The following is a 15,000-nucleotide window of genomic DNA, read 5'->3' on the forward strand; positions in this document are numbered from 1 at the left end:
TTCTCCCTCACTCCCAAATAATGCCTCGTGGACAAAATCCTTTGGCTGAGAGGTGTTGTCATTCCTGCTGCGTATGCACGAAAATTTTGCGAGTTAGTAACCAGGTGTTGTTCGTTTTCACGCATGTATACACACACACATGCACCCACGCATGCATACATACACACGCACCTACCCCCACCACATATAACAGTAATAAACGAGTGAAGAACGAATACAGAGTGCCAGTGATTATTTAAAAAAGTGACCAATCCGAAATACAATAATATCTGTTTTAACACACGGTTTCACATCAGGAATCGTGCAAGCACAAATTCATAAACGCATATATATATATATATGTATATAAACTGGATCTCTTCTTGTCGGGGGTCCCAGATGAACCTACCTCACGACAGGAGACACAGATGCGGGCAGCGGCATCGAATTCCCTTGTTGACCAAGTGCCACGTATCAGAGGTGGATTCACATATTAGTGTAGCTCAGTCAGCGGTGGTGCCCCGCATGGCCGCGGCCTTCTAGCTAAGACATTTAAAGGATTTAAGGATAGATATATATATATATATATATATATATATATATTTATATATATATCACGTGATCACGTGACCGACCAGACCATCAGATGTTGTTACACATCGCTGGTCACAATGCGTTCGCATTGTTTTAGCCTTCGAATGACGCCACCCCGCCGGCTAAGCGAGCAGGCCAACAGAAGAAAGAGTGGGAAGAATGTGAGAAAGAGTGGTGAAAGAGTACAGCAGGGATCACCACCCCCTGTCGGAGCGTCGTGGAGCTTTTAGGTGATTTTCGTTCAATAAACACTCACAACGCCCAGTCTGGGAATCGAAACCATATATATATATATATATATATATATATATATATATATATATATATATATATATATAAAGTAGTAGTACAACAAAGCACCAATATTTACTGGAAATAGCAGTCGATAATTTGCGACGCTATAGTAAATCTTCAGCGTGTATATACTGGTAAGGACGTGTGAGGGCAGCGAACATGAAAAAATTCGTCTTACTTCTAGGAAGGACATTAGATCAATGGACAACCTAGAATCGTATAATCTAATAGCTAGGTTTCGGACTCTTCAAATACGTTTGTTATGGTAAATTTGATTAGTCTTCTTCAGCTAGATTTACCTGGACAATATTTCAAATGTTGCTACATCAATGCCAGTATATTCTCTTGAACGCCTATGTATGTACATGTATAGTAGAATAATAGAGGGAAACTTTTTAGAACAATATCATATATATTTGAAAGGATGAATAGAGATGGATTTTTTTGAGGGGATAATTTTTATTTTTATTTTGATGATAATGTTTACAGCGAGTTACTCTGATAAGAGATTCAAGCTTCACGTAGCCGTTTTCAAACAGAAAAAAATGTGTTTTACTGGTTGCTTAAATAGCAAAGGATTTTTTTCTTACAAGTACACATACAAAAAAATATACAAAAAATATACATACATTTTTTTGCTTGTATACTTGTACGAAAAAATATTTTTGTTATTTAAATAACCAGTGAAACGTTCATTTTTTTCATTTTGAAACCGGCTACTTGAAGTTCGAAACTCATATCAGAGTAACTCGCTGTAAACATTATTATTTAGATTAGAATAAAACAGTTCTATATTTAAGAGATGAGGAATTATGCACATTGTTTACATTTGACGGATATTTGTCCTCATCTTGTTAACACAACCTTTCGGCTGATGTATCCTCCAGCCTTCATTAGGTGTCTTGGGGAAATATAGAACCTGGGTTCTCGTCCCTAAGGTATTTTTCCATGTTATTATTACTGTTATTCAGTCACTGTTGGAATCGAACTAGAAATCTTGGGGTTAGTAGCCAACACTCTTACCACTACGCCATATGTCCGTGGGCAATAATGGAGTGACTTTTAGGGCTCATAAATCTAATATTTTCCTATCCTTCCCTACTACCGGTTCACATATGCTACTCATATCTGCACTCGGTCTGCTTAGGCGATTGTTGTGGCCTAGCTTATGTGCTAGGCGAAGCATGCTGCCCCTCAAAATAAGGGTAGATGAACATCGCAAAGCTGTGACACGAAAGATTGATAAATTAGGTGTAGCTGACCACCCCCTGTGGGATGAAGTTAAAATAGTAGACAGAGAACACCACCAGAAGATACGAAATCTAAAAGAAGCAGCACATATGCTAGGAGACAACAACCTCCTAAGCAGACCGAGTGCAGATATGAATAGCATATGGGAACCAGGATTAAGGAAGGATAGAAAAATATTAGATTTATAAGTCCTAAAATTCGCTACATAATTGCCCGCGGGCATATGACGTAGTGGTTAAGAGCGCGGGCTACTAATCCCAAGATTCCGAGTTCGATTCCAAGCAGTGACCTGAATAATACCTCAGGAACGAGAACCCCTGGCAGAAACGTTAGCACACCGGGCGAAATGCTTAGCGGTTGCGTTCTGAGTTCAAATTCCGCCGAGGTCGACTTTGCCTTTCATCCTTTCGGGGTCGATAAATTAAGTACCAGTTACGCACTGAGGTCGATGTAATCGACTTAATCCATTTGTTTGTCCCCCCTATGTTTAGCCCCTTGTGAGCAATAAAGAAACAGATATTGATGAGGGTAGAGGGTATATCAGCTGATGAGGAGAAATATCTGTCAAGTGTAAATCATGCATAAGAATAAAAATTCTCCCCTCAAAAAAAGCCATCTATACTAATTCTTTCAAATGTATATATATATGTATATATATATATATATATAATATATATATATATATACATATTTACCAGAAGCAACAGAGTGACTCATGGTCCGAGAGTTTCGTGCGTTGGTACTCATAAAACTCTTTGATAAGTGCCAACGCACGAAACTCTTGGACCTTGAGTCACTCTGTTGGTTAATACAAATATACATATACCTATTCTATTTTTCCAGCTCGCACCTATATACCTGTATGCGTGTGTGTGTATATGTTTTTGTGTGTGTTTGTCCCTCCCAACGTCGCTTGACAACCGATGCTGGTGTGTTTACCTCCCAGTAACTTAGCTGTTCTGGAAAAGAGACCGATAGAATAATTACTAGGCTTACAAAGAATAAGCACTGGGGTCGATTTGCTCGACTAAAGGCGGTGCTCCAGCATGACCGCAGTCAAATGACTGAAACAATGAAACAAGTAAAAGAATAAAAGAATTTATATATATATATATATATATATATATATACACACACACATACGTCTGTATATATGTATGCATGTATGTATGTATGTATGTATGTATGATGTATGTATGTATGTATGTATGTGTGTGGTGTGTGTGTGTGTGTGTGTGTGTGCGTGCGTGCGTGCGTGTGTGTGTGTGTGTGTGTGTGTGTGTGTGTGTTGACGTATACATTTCGGAAATGCATATTAGTGAAAGCGTCAAATCTTAGCTGGGTGGGAAAACGAAACGAAAAGCCAAATTTTGACAGAGCGAATTGTACTGCATCATTTCTTCTTTATCGAAATTACTTACACTCTTTTGTCAGTTTCGTCGTCGACAACAAGTTTAATTTGAACCTTTTAACCCACGGCGCTTTAGGTCACCAGTTGCCATATGAAATGCCTCAACATTTACTTGTTACAATAGAGATTATTTTTATTGTGTTGTATTCATTTAGCCTCACACTAGTTCAGGCAGAGCAGAGAGCCTGAATCAAAAGATTTCCATCCGTGACTATTTATCGTTTTGTACGTGAAGGACTAACTGTACTGTCCATATGTTTTTTGTATCTGAGACATCATAGTATTAATTAAATAAAAGGAATAATTATTAATTCTAGCTTGTCAAGAGAATGTGTAGTTGTCCCCTCGATTCTCAAATTTTCTTTCTCTTTTAGTGATAAAAGATTTATTGTAGCTTAAAGTCCTTTTCTCTGACTTAGTCAGGTAAGACGTGAGTAGTACCATTCATTCTTGCGAGAACGTTTGGATTATTTTATAATCTTTATCACAAATCTGAAAAGTCTGGGATAAGGGCAATATCCAATTCAAAATCTGCAGGTCAATTTGTGTAAGGAAAACGTGAACAAGGAGTGAATTGAAAGTTTCTTCAGAATGTTATTGACAGATGGTACTCTCTTAAGGGCTCTGCAAGGACCAGATGGGGGTGTTAAACTTGGTGTGTTTGGCATACAAAATGAATATCTTCCGTCTTTTACTTGCTTCAGTCATTGGACTGCGGTTATGCTGGGCACCGCCTTGAATATGCATACTTTATCTTTTTCATCAAGTTTGTTTTATTGGGAGACTAAACATATTGTTGCCAATTAAAATATAAACGAGTTAAGGGAAGTAACCAAAGTGAGCCACACCACGAATTTAGATGCATCATTTAAAGGGTCATACGATGACGGATCTCCGCCGCTCGACGACTAGTATCCAGTGGTTCGATCAATTGAATAACTTTCTCCTGAATTAACTTGTAAGTAGTTGAGTATTCCACAGACTCGTGTACTCATAACGTAATGTCCTGAAAGATTCAATGATACAGTGGGTGACAAAGCTGTACCTGTTGAATTTCTGTACAATCCGCCCAACTTCATTCACGAGGTATGAGTCGACTCAAGGTTGTAGAAAGTGACATTTGTCCAAGATATCACACAATCGGACCGAAACCGTGACATCGCGTTTGCGGAGCGAGTACCTTAACCATTCGGCCATCCTGTGCTGACAAGAGATGATGTACAATAATCCCTCGAATATCGCGGGTGTTACGTTCCAACCCACCCGCGATAAGAGAAAATCCGCGAAATAGAAACAGTACTGAACTGTATATTTAAAAAAAATTATTTTTATAATTTGTATATATTTATTTTATGATAAATGCAAAACAACACGGTGTGACATAGCGCAGGAGTGGCTGTGTGGTAAGTAGCTTGTTTACCAACCGCATGGTTCCGGGTTCAGTCCCACTGCGTGGCACCTTGGGTAAGTGTCTTCTACTATAGCCCCGGGCCTACCAAAGCCTTGTGAGTGGATTTGGTAGACGGAAACTGAAAGAAGCCTGTCGTATATATGTATATATATGTATATGTATGTGTGTGTTTGTGCGTCTGTGTTTGTCCCCCTAGCATTGCTTGACAACCGATGCTGGTGTGTTTACGTCCCCGTTACTTAGCGGTTCGGCAAAAGAGACCGATAGAATAAGTACTGGGCTTACAAAGAATAAGTCCCGGGGTCGATTTGCTCGACTAAAGGCGGTGCTCCAGCATGGCCGCAGTCAAATGACTGAAACAAGTAAAAGAGTAAAAGAGTAAAGAGAGAGGAATCGGCGTAAGCTTAGATAATAAACCGCGATAAGTGAACCGCGATATGGCGGGGGATTACTGTAGCACAAGAAGTATTCTCAATTAACTGGAATTTTTCTTTGTGTTGGAGAAAGAAAGCGAAAACGTAGGTAATATTGAGAGACTCTCCTCCCCTCTCTCTCTAAAAAGGAAAAGAACTGAAAAAATAAATTAATTGTTAATTTCTCAAAAGGAATTTAGCGGCTGTGGTATTTGTCAGAAATAAAGCTACGAACATATTCCAGTCTTGTCGAACTGATTTTGCTAATCATTGTAAGACTGCAACCAACTTGATTAGTCGATAAATGTTTGATTGTTTTTTTATCCTTATAAGACACGTATTATTACAAACACTGTATTACAAACATTGGCTAATAGTAATTTCTATAATTAAAATATACTATGTCTAAGGGAAATAACTCAAGTGAGTCACTGGCATGAGTTTAGTTTATAATTTAAACTTTGATTCATTCAATGTCTTACAGAAAACATTCTCAATTTATTGAAATATTTCATTTAGTCTGAGTGAGAAAGCAAAAGTCAAATAGTTTAAGTGACTTACAAAATAAATAGATTTAAGCCGAAAAGAGGGGAGTTCATATTTCCTAATGACCATCACCATCCAGTTTAACCCCATCATTCGATGAAAACGATGTTTTATATACTTGGTTAATATGGCTGCTTTGTTTGTCAGTAATGCAAATTATGTGTATTAGTTTTGAAGTAGGAATTAAATATTTTGTCTAAGATCAGTTTAGAAATGTGTTGCTCTAAATAATAATGCCTGCTACGGTATGCTCTTTAACAGGTCGTTAAAAGGAAATATCGGATGAAGTATTCCTGGAAGGACGTGATGATCAAGGCTGGAGTATCTTTCTATGATGATCTCAGTTCAAACAACAAACCATTATCACCAAGAACAACAGAAAAAATCACCCCCACAAACCAAAACAAAACAAATAACGAAAAAAAAGCACCATCTTATTTTCTCTAATGACAATAATCCCACCATGTTCTTTAAACATCTAAAATCCGTTGTAAAAATGTTCTTTGGAAATATATTCACAGCAGAGGTTATACAAAAATAGACATTTATTTTCACAGTGGCATAGTAACACAGAGAACACGAGAATTAAAAGGAATTAAGAACATACAATATTTTAATACGTCTGAATTTAAGCTATCTAGATCTATGATAAGAACCTTATCTTTTGCATAATCTGAAAAATCTTTCGTGGAAAGTAGGAAAAGACAAAAATAATTATAACGTGTTTATTACACGAGGTGACGTAAACTCGATTATTTTTAATTCCTTATACTTAACAATATGGTTTTCCTAAAATGTATTCTCCCCTATTTTGATGGGTACATACACCATTACCTTTCCTGTTCTTATGACATTTAGAGAGAGCATTTTCAAGAAACATGAAATGAAAGAACAGCACAAAAACCGAACAAACAAAAATCTTCGATCTGCCCACATAATCCTGATATGAAATTGATTTGTGGTTGTCACTTAAAAATGATTAATTTTATTGCATTCCTCATTTTAGTAGACATTTAATAAGTAATGGACTTTAGATCATATGTAAATGACCCGAGCCGCCATTAATTCTGATAGATATCTATTGAGATAATGACTTCAATAAGATAATGCAATGTTTCAAAAATTATTAGAGAAATGAACATATATTACGCGGCTTTAATGTCGTGTAGATAAAAGATATTAAAAAAAAAATGATGTTTACCGGCTCTGTTTGGAAATTATGTAAGATTTAAGGATATCACAATATCATGTGCAGCTGGTGATAAATATCTCCTAGATTCTCCAATATGGAGGGAAAATCCATTAAAAATGTACACCGACACAACAAGTAGTTTCCAAATCCGTTCTTTTAAGGGAATTTCGGATAGTATTAGAGAGTAAAGAAAATACTCTATCCGAATTGTTTTTATTCACAAATAATGTTGTTATATTTTGGTAGAATCATACTGCCAATAAAAGCACACGCATTGGAGATTTTTTCACTTCAGTTTCTTTATTATCAACCAATGAGATAGTTAATCTTCAGGGTTCTTTAGTCATAGCTTCTACCTTTATCAATGACTTTGTGTCTCAAAAGTACCCCATGCATGTTTACTGTTCATCTCACGCGAGTTTTTGTAATTCTTCTTTTTGATCAACAGATTGTCTAACTGATTGATAATGAAACTAAAGTGAAACATAACCAGTGCATGTATGTTTATCGGTAGTATGACCCTTCCAAAATACAACAATATAAGTTTCAACAAATGATTTCATACCCACAGTCTTGCAAAGCAAACACAAAAATAAACTTTATAAATGGCATTAAATAAAAAATAAACTGTCAATATTTCTGCAGTAACAGAGGGCGGCGAGTTGACAGAATCGTTAGCACGTCAGGCAAAATGCTTAGCGGACTTTATGTTCCGAGTTCAAATTTCCTCAAGGTTGCTTTTGCTTTCATACTTTCGCAGTCGATAAAATAAGTACCTGTTGAGCACCAGGACCGATGTAATCGACTTGCACCAACGCCAAAATTGCTGGACTTGTGCCAAAATTTGAAACCAATATTTCTGCAGAAATATTTTACCGTAATATATTGTAAAAGTTTACATTTTAAGTTTCGGAGATGCATTTGTCTGGGAAAGCTTTGATCTAACACCGTGTCTTGAAACTAAACCAATTCAACGTGGAAATCACACATCAGCCATTCAAAAACACAAAAACTGTTAACTTCACTTAATCATGAGTCACTTCGTATCAAAATTTTCCCTGCGCTAATTGCTACAAACTCAGTGATATTGTTCTAGAGACGAGGCCAAAGTTACTACAACAAATATTTTTTAACTGTCTAAGGAGTGGGTGTGTGGTAAGTAGCTTGCTTACTAACCACATTGTCCTGGGTGTCTTCGACTATAGCCTCGGGCTGACCAAAGACTTGTGAGTGGATTTGGTAGACGGAAACTGAAAGAGGCCCGTCGTATATATATATATATATATATATATATATATATATATATACTTTTTCCTCTCTTTGTTTCTCTCCTTGTTTTTTCTGTGTCCCTTTCTGTAGAAGAGCGTAGGCTCGAAACCTAAAAGAGTTTTTTCTATTCCTGAGCGTTATACTAATACATCTGTTTGTTTTGTACACCACCTGTCTTCGTTTTTGTTTTTTTCGTAAACTCTCCCTATATATATATTATATATATATATATATATATATCTATATATATATTATATATAATATATATATATATATATATATATATATATACGGTGTGTGCGTGTATGGTTGTGTGTCTGTGTTGTCCCCAACATCGTTTGACAACCGATGCTGGTGTGTTTATGTCACCGTAACTTAGAGGTTCGGCAAAAGAGACCGATAGAATAAGTCCTGGGGTCGATTTGCTCGACTAAAGGCGGTGCATCAGCATGGCCACAGTCAAATGACTGAAACAAGTAAAAGAATAAGAGATATGTGTTTTCTATGTGGTAACATTCAGAAAAAATATCATAAAAATACCTTTAAAATTTAAGTTTTTCATCCGAATATGTTTACTACATATCTATAGTTGTTACAAGTAGTTTCTCTATTAATTGTTCTTTTCAAACTATTTTTACTTTTTTTTATTTTCTCTAATATATTCCTGACAAACTGAGACAAGTTTATTTCATCGATTCATTGTAATGTCCCAGTATTTGAATAGATTGTGTACCTGATTAAGAAATCTGGAAATTATCGCCAGAAACTAACCTCGAGTACTCAATAGGATGTTTTCTTTACAGATTACTGGTACTTTTTCATTTGCTGACAGCTAATGTATTGTTACCGTTAGTCAAAATGTAAACGGACGTTTTGACTAACAACGTTAGTTTGAATGAAAGCTAAGTACTACAATGAATAAAGATTAAAGACAAGACAATAAAGTTGGGCTACTTCAGTTGAAGACCACTTACTTTATAACATGTGCCATTAATATATCAAAACCGAAACACACACACACACACACACACAATCGATAGTAGAGGGAATTAGGAAGTATCGTTAATCAATTCCAGTACATGACTTTAATTCCAATCTGTTAAATTAAAGGAATGAACCTTGCAATCTTTAACTTGGTAATTTTAAATTTCAATTGAAGAGATCGCTTCATAATTAAACAAAAAGAAGACCGTGATAAACCTGTTTTGATGCCTGTATCGATACATCGAAAATCGATTTCCCAATACGTTTCTTTCTTCTTATCGGTGTTGAAACGGTTTCAAAACATGACGAAAATTCTTAAAATCGTTCGAAATGATATTATCGTACTATCAAATTGTACAAAGAACAAGAGAGATAAAACAGTTTATATTTACAAATCTACCGAATTGCTGAATTGTAATATCTTGCGGAAAACATCTTTGCAGCAAAAAAAAAAAAAAAACAAGTATTGTTATTGTTATTGTTATTGTTTAGCCCCGGTTCAGGTCTTATCTGTGAGATTTATGATCAAAAGACTTCTACCCATTTGCTACTCCACCTTATATTTTTAATATCTGCAACTTCAATGTTCAATGTATTCCCACCGTTTTTTTTCAATGGCAAAGTGTGATTTGAGGGAGATTTGGCTGCTATCTATTGTGTTCGAGTGTTTACCTCAGGATCCCTCGCTATAGCGTGTTCCCCCCTGATGCTTGCCAATAAGAGAGCACATCCAAACACATCGAATGCAAAAAGGTATTACGATGACTTTATTAGGACCAATATCTAGTTGTTAAATTGATAAGTAGGGACTCTCCTTTCAGAGAAAAGGGTTAAGATATATCACAGACACTGTATAGTTGATGCCCATATATGTTATTTGAAAAATAATCATGTGATTTCAAAGTAACAAAATGTGATATAAATTATTCAAATTTCTGATTAAAATCAAAATAGTCATTGTGGTAATAATTATACAGCAATGTATTATCAAAAGAAACATTGGTTAAAAATGAAAACAAAAACAAAACAAAATAGTTTAAGAATATGGCGATAAAAATTAAGTTAAATATTAATCTTTTATAACTTTATTTCTAATGAAATACACTGTTTGTGTTTTAATTAATTTTGAAAGTGATAAAGAAGATGGGAGGGATTTAGGAAAAAATAATTAATGTTTCTCATTATTAATCATAATTTAACAAAATGTTCTTTCTTACATAAAAATTATGACAGAAGAATTTAATTTAAATATCAACAGTTTAAAACAGACGGTTTTAATATTATAGAAACAGAGGCGGTCTCAGGTGGGTTCATATCAAACGACTTATTAAATATACACACTTGAAATAAATCCCATCTGAATTTTGTATCGTATTACCGAGTTATTTACATGAAAATACATTGATATCACTGTTGTGACGTTCTCAGTTTGAATACATGCATAATGATATTAGATAAAACGTACAGACATCAAGATGAAAACGCACATAACAAATATTAGCAGTATAACAACAACAAAAAAAGAATTCAAGTTCTAGGCATCAACATTTACATTTCATAGATTTTAACATCTTAATATGAATATATGAACGAAGACTGCGAGCTGGCAGAACCGATAAGACGCCAGACAAAAAATGCTTAGCAGTGTTTCGTCCATCTTTACGTTCTGAGTTCAGATTCCACTGAGGTCGACTTTGCCTTTCATTCTTTTCGGGATCGATAAAACAAGTACCAGTTGAGTACTGCGGTCGATATAATCAACTTAACCTCTCCTCTCTCGAAATTGCTGGTCTTGTGTCGAAAATTTGAAACCAATACAAATGTATTAAATAAAGCAGGACTAAAAGCTATGCAGCATTTCGTCTTTCTGTACGTTCTGAGTTCAAATTCTACCAAGGTCGACTTTGCCCTTCTTTCTTTTAGCGTCGATAAAATAAGTATCAGTTGAGCACTAGATGCGATGTGATCGAAATTGCTGACTTTTTGCCAAAATTTGAAGCCAATAATTTCTTTATATATATATATATTAATTTATATATAGAGGGCATTATTACACATAAATGCCTCACGCTAAGAGGGACATCAGTCATTTCTACCAAAAATTTTACTAATCATACCCAATGCAATTTTTCAAAGCAAGACATTTAAAAAATGAATTTAGTCTTATATCACCTGTGATTAAGACTAAATTCAATAATCAATAATCGTATCACATCAATAATCAATAATCGTATTTCAACTTGGTATTCGGGTATCAACTTGGTATTCGGGTATAAGACTAAGTTCATTTTTTAAATGTCTTGCTTTGAAAAATTGCATTGGGTATGATTAGTAAAATTTTTGGTAGAAATGACTGATGTCCCTCTTAGCGTGAGGCATTTATGTGTAAAAATGCCCTCTATATATAAATTAATATGTTCAATAAGAAAGAATTATTTTCGAAATTTTTCTCTTATGAGGTTTTTCACGCTATCTACCTGATAATTTCTTGTTAAGATTCCTTATTAAGAAGTTATCCTTAATTGTTAAATTATATATATATATATATATATATGCACATGAGTAAAATTATTTAGGTGATATTTCTCGCACAGTTAACATGAAAGGTAGTCTATGAACATGACTGCTAGAGCGTTAGGCAACTTGTTTGTTATTGTTTCGCTTCTTTACATTCTGTGTTCAAATCTAGCCAAGGTCAACTTTGGTTTATATCTTTTCGAGGTTAATAAAATAAACAACCAGTTAAATACTACGGTCAGTGGTGCTCCGACTTATACAATTCCTTCGAATCTGGTTTTCTGGTGCTCAAGTCAGAAATCATTGTCCCGGCTTCTTGCACCTCGGAATTAATACATTTTAATATGGTCTGCTTATAGGTGAATGAGAGAATGTTTTGGCGTGTGCATGTGTGTGTTGGTGATGATATAGGGTGTTACGCATCAATAATCGTATCTCAACTTGGTACTCGGGCATCATACTAACATAACGTATGATGACACATCGTTAGTCATTTATAACGAGCCCCGCACGTGACTGGTATTTTATATTATCGATCCAGGAGGGAGGAAAAGTAAAATCGATCACTGCTGGTTTTAAATTCAGTACGTAAAGAGCCAAAAAGAAATACAGTAAGATATTTTCTCTAACATTTTATCAAGTCTACCGACCCATCGCCCTATAAAAATTTTCAATGTATACACAAGGCTACATATTTTGCTAGGAGGATTTAGTCGACCTCAGCAATATTTGAACTCAGAACGTAAAGATGGACGATATGCCGCTAAGCATTTTGTGTGGCGTGTTGTCGGTTCGCAACCTTCGTTCGAAGCTTAACTCATGAATTACTTTATTGGACATCGGATGGATGGGAGGTAAAGTTAATCCCAAAGCAATTTGAGCTTTGAACTTAACTAATACTGTAATAGATTTTAACTTGCGCCCGAACGCCACAGCCAATTCTTACAAAGATATTATGTTCAAGAGCAATAAAGTTGATAAGTGCAATTTTATGTAACCAAACCATTAGTTTACGTATTACAATGAATTCATGCCGATGATATACATATACATACACAAACACATACATATAGATAAGTATTATATGTATATGTATATATATATATATATATATATATAATATATATATATACATACATACACATACATGCATACAGGGTATGATGGGTAAATTGTCACCATGTTATACTTTTTATTTTGCGCATGCGCATTGTTTTTTATTTTATTTTCTCAAAAACACACCACAGTAGGGTCAATTGGGCACCATGACGCAAATCACTCTGCCAGAAATTTGGAAACGACATGCTGTACTGCTTGGCATTCGCGCCGGATGCTCCAATACGAACATTTCAGAGTGTTTGGATGTCAATCTGAGTGTTTGCCGTGTCCCAAAACAAGAGCGATAAAAATCAAACATCCAATCAACATCATGGTGTTAGAAGTGGTCACTAGTACTGGTGACGTTATTCCTCCATTCGCCTTCCCACATGGCATCAGATTCAACACGGCGGCCTACATCAAGTGCCTGGAGGAGGTAGTGCTATTTTGGGTCAAGAGAGTGGCTGCTGGAAAGACCTATGTCTGGCAACAGGGCTCTGCACCATGCTACACAAGCAAGAGAATCCAGTCATGGTTGTCAGAGACAATTTCTGTGATCACATCATCCCTAACATCTGGCCACCTAACTCCCTAGACTGCAGCCCTCTTGATTATTATGTGTGGGGCACAGTTGAACGGGAGAGCAACAAAACTCCTTGTAACACCAAAGATGAACTGAAGGCAAGGATTATGGCAGTATTCACCAACCTAAACAAGGAGAGCGTCCAAAAGAATTGAAGGAGATTCCGAAGTCATCTGAAGTCCGTCGTTGAAGACAATGGCGATTTTATTCAATAAATTTACTCTTTAGTATTTCAAGATAATTTTGGTAAATATGTGTTAAAGTAAGGTGTCAGTGTTGTTTTCATTTTTATGTAATTTAGACGACACTTTGTTCACCGCACTCTGTGTATATATATGTGTGTATATACATATACCTTTGAAACTACAATGCATGCTTACAAAATGTCTAAGACAGAGTTACACACAGATACATTCATAGGTTTACAAATAAATAATAATATTGATGATGATGATGATGACGATAATAATAATAATAATAATAATAATAATAATAATAATAATAATAACAACAACAACAACAACAACAACACAACAACAATAATAATAATAATAATAATAATAATAATCCATACTTACTGATTTATGTTTTCCAGTCGTAAATCGATATCGTTTAGAGATTGAATGTTGCCTTTTTCTGGATAATGATGGATCTCGAAGTCTAAGCCGACAAACTTGTTCATTGGCCCGGCACTTGACGATGACTTGGGTGTGTAGGAGGTTCCGCTGGAATCCAGAGGGGATGGACCTGGAGGGTGAGGGACATGTGGAGAATCCAATAAATGTTCAGACTTTACAGGCTGGCGGCCCTGTCCCAACTGGGACATTCTGCTGGTGTCCACCGTTTTGGACGTCTTGTCAACAGACTGCTGACCTCCACTCCCAGAACACCCCTGTTCGTGACTGCTACTGGAGGGAGTCTGCTGTTGATGTACTTGTTGTAGAAGTTGTTGATGGTGATGGTGATATGGTAGTTGTTGGTGATGGTGTGGTTTTGCTTGTTGTTTTATAGGTTGTGCTTTGTGGTCTCGTCCTTTTACGGACGATACAATGCCTGCCACTGCGCCTACAAAAAGTTGTGGAGCATGCTTAAGAGTTTTGGTAAAAACTCTGCAGGTATAAGTAACACTATCTAACGTGACTGTATGTCGGCGTGGCTACTAACGTCATCGCAATATCCACATAGTTACTAACATTCGCAAATTTATTCTCCCCGAATCACGCGCACGACCTACATCTAACGTTCAACCTAAGAACAAATATATGCATAATATATATATATATATATATATATATGTCCTTATATATATTTTGTATGCATATATATATTCACACATAGAAATATATATATATGTATATATATATATATAATATATATTATATATATATATATAAAATATATATATGTTGTAGACGCATATATTTAAATATACATATACATACGTATATATATACACAC

The 15,000-nt window shown here is 35.5% G+C and overlaps 1 protein-coding gene across 1 annotated transcript in view; it reads right to left on the bottom strand.

Moving 5' to 3' along the window:
* The window catches only part of LOC118765006, a 105,760-nt gene that overhangs the window by 89,746 nt on the left and 1,014 nt on the right, over nt 1-15,000 (bottom strand). The window contains exon 2 of the mRNA XM_036506243.1: nt 14,121-14,607. Within this exon, the coding sequence (XP_036362136.1) occupies nt 14,121-14,607 (487 nt within the window). The remainder of the gene's footprint in view (nt 1-14,120; nt 14,608-15,000) is intronic.

Source organism: Octopus sinensis, linkage group LG10, assembly GCF_006345805.1.
Source record: "Octopus sinensis linkage group LG10, ASM634580v1, whole genome shotgun sequence".
NCBI lineage: Eukaryota > Metazoa > Mollusca > Cephalopoda > Octopoda > Octopodidae > Octopus > Octopus sinensis.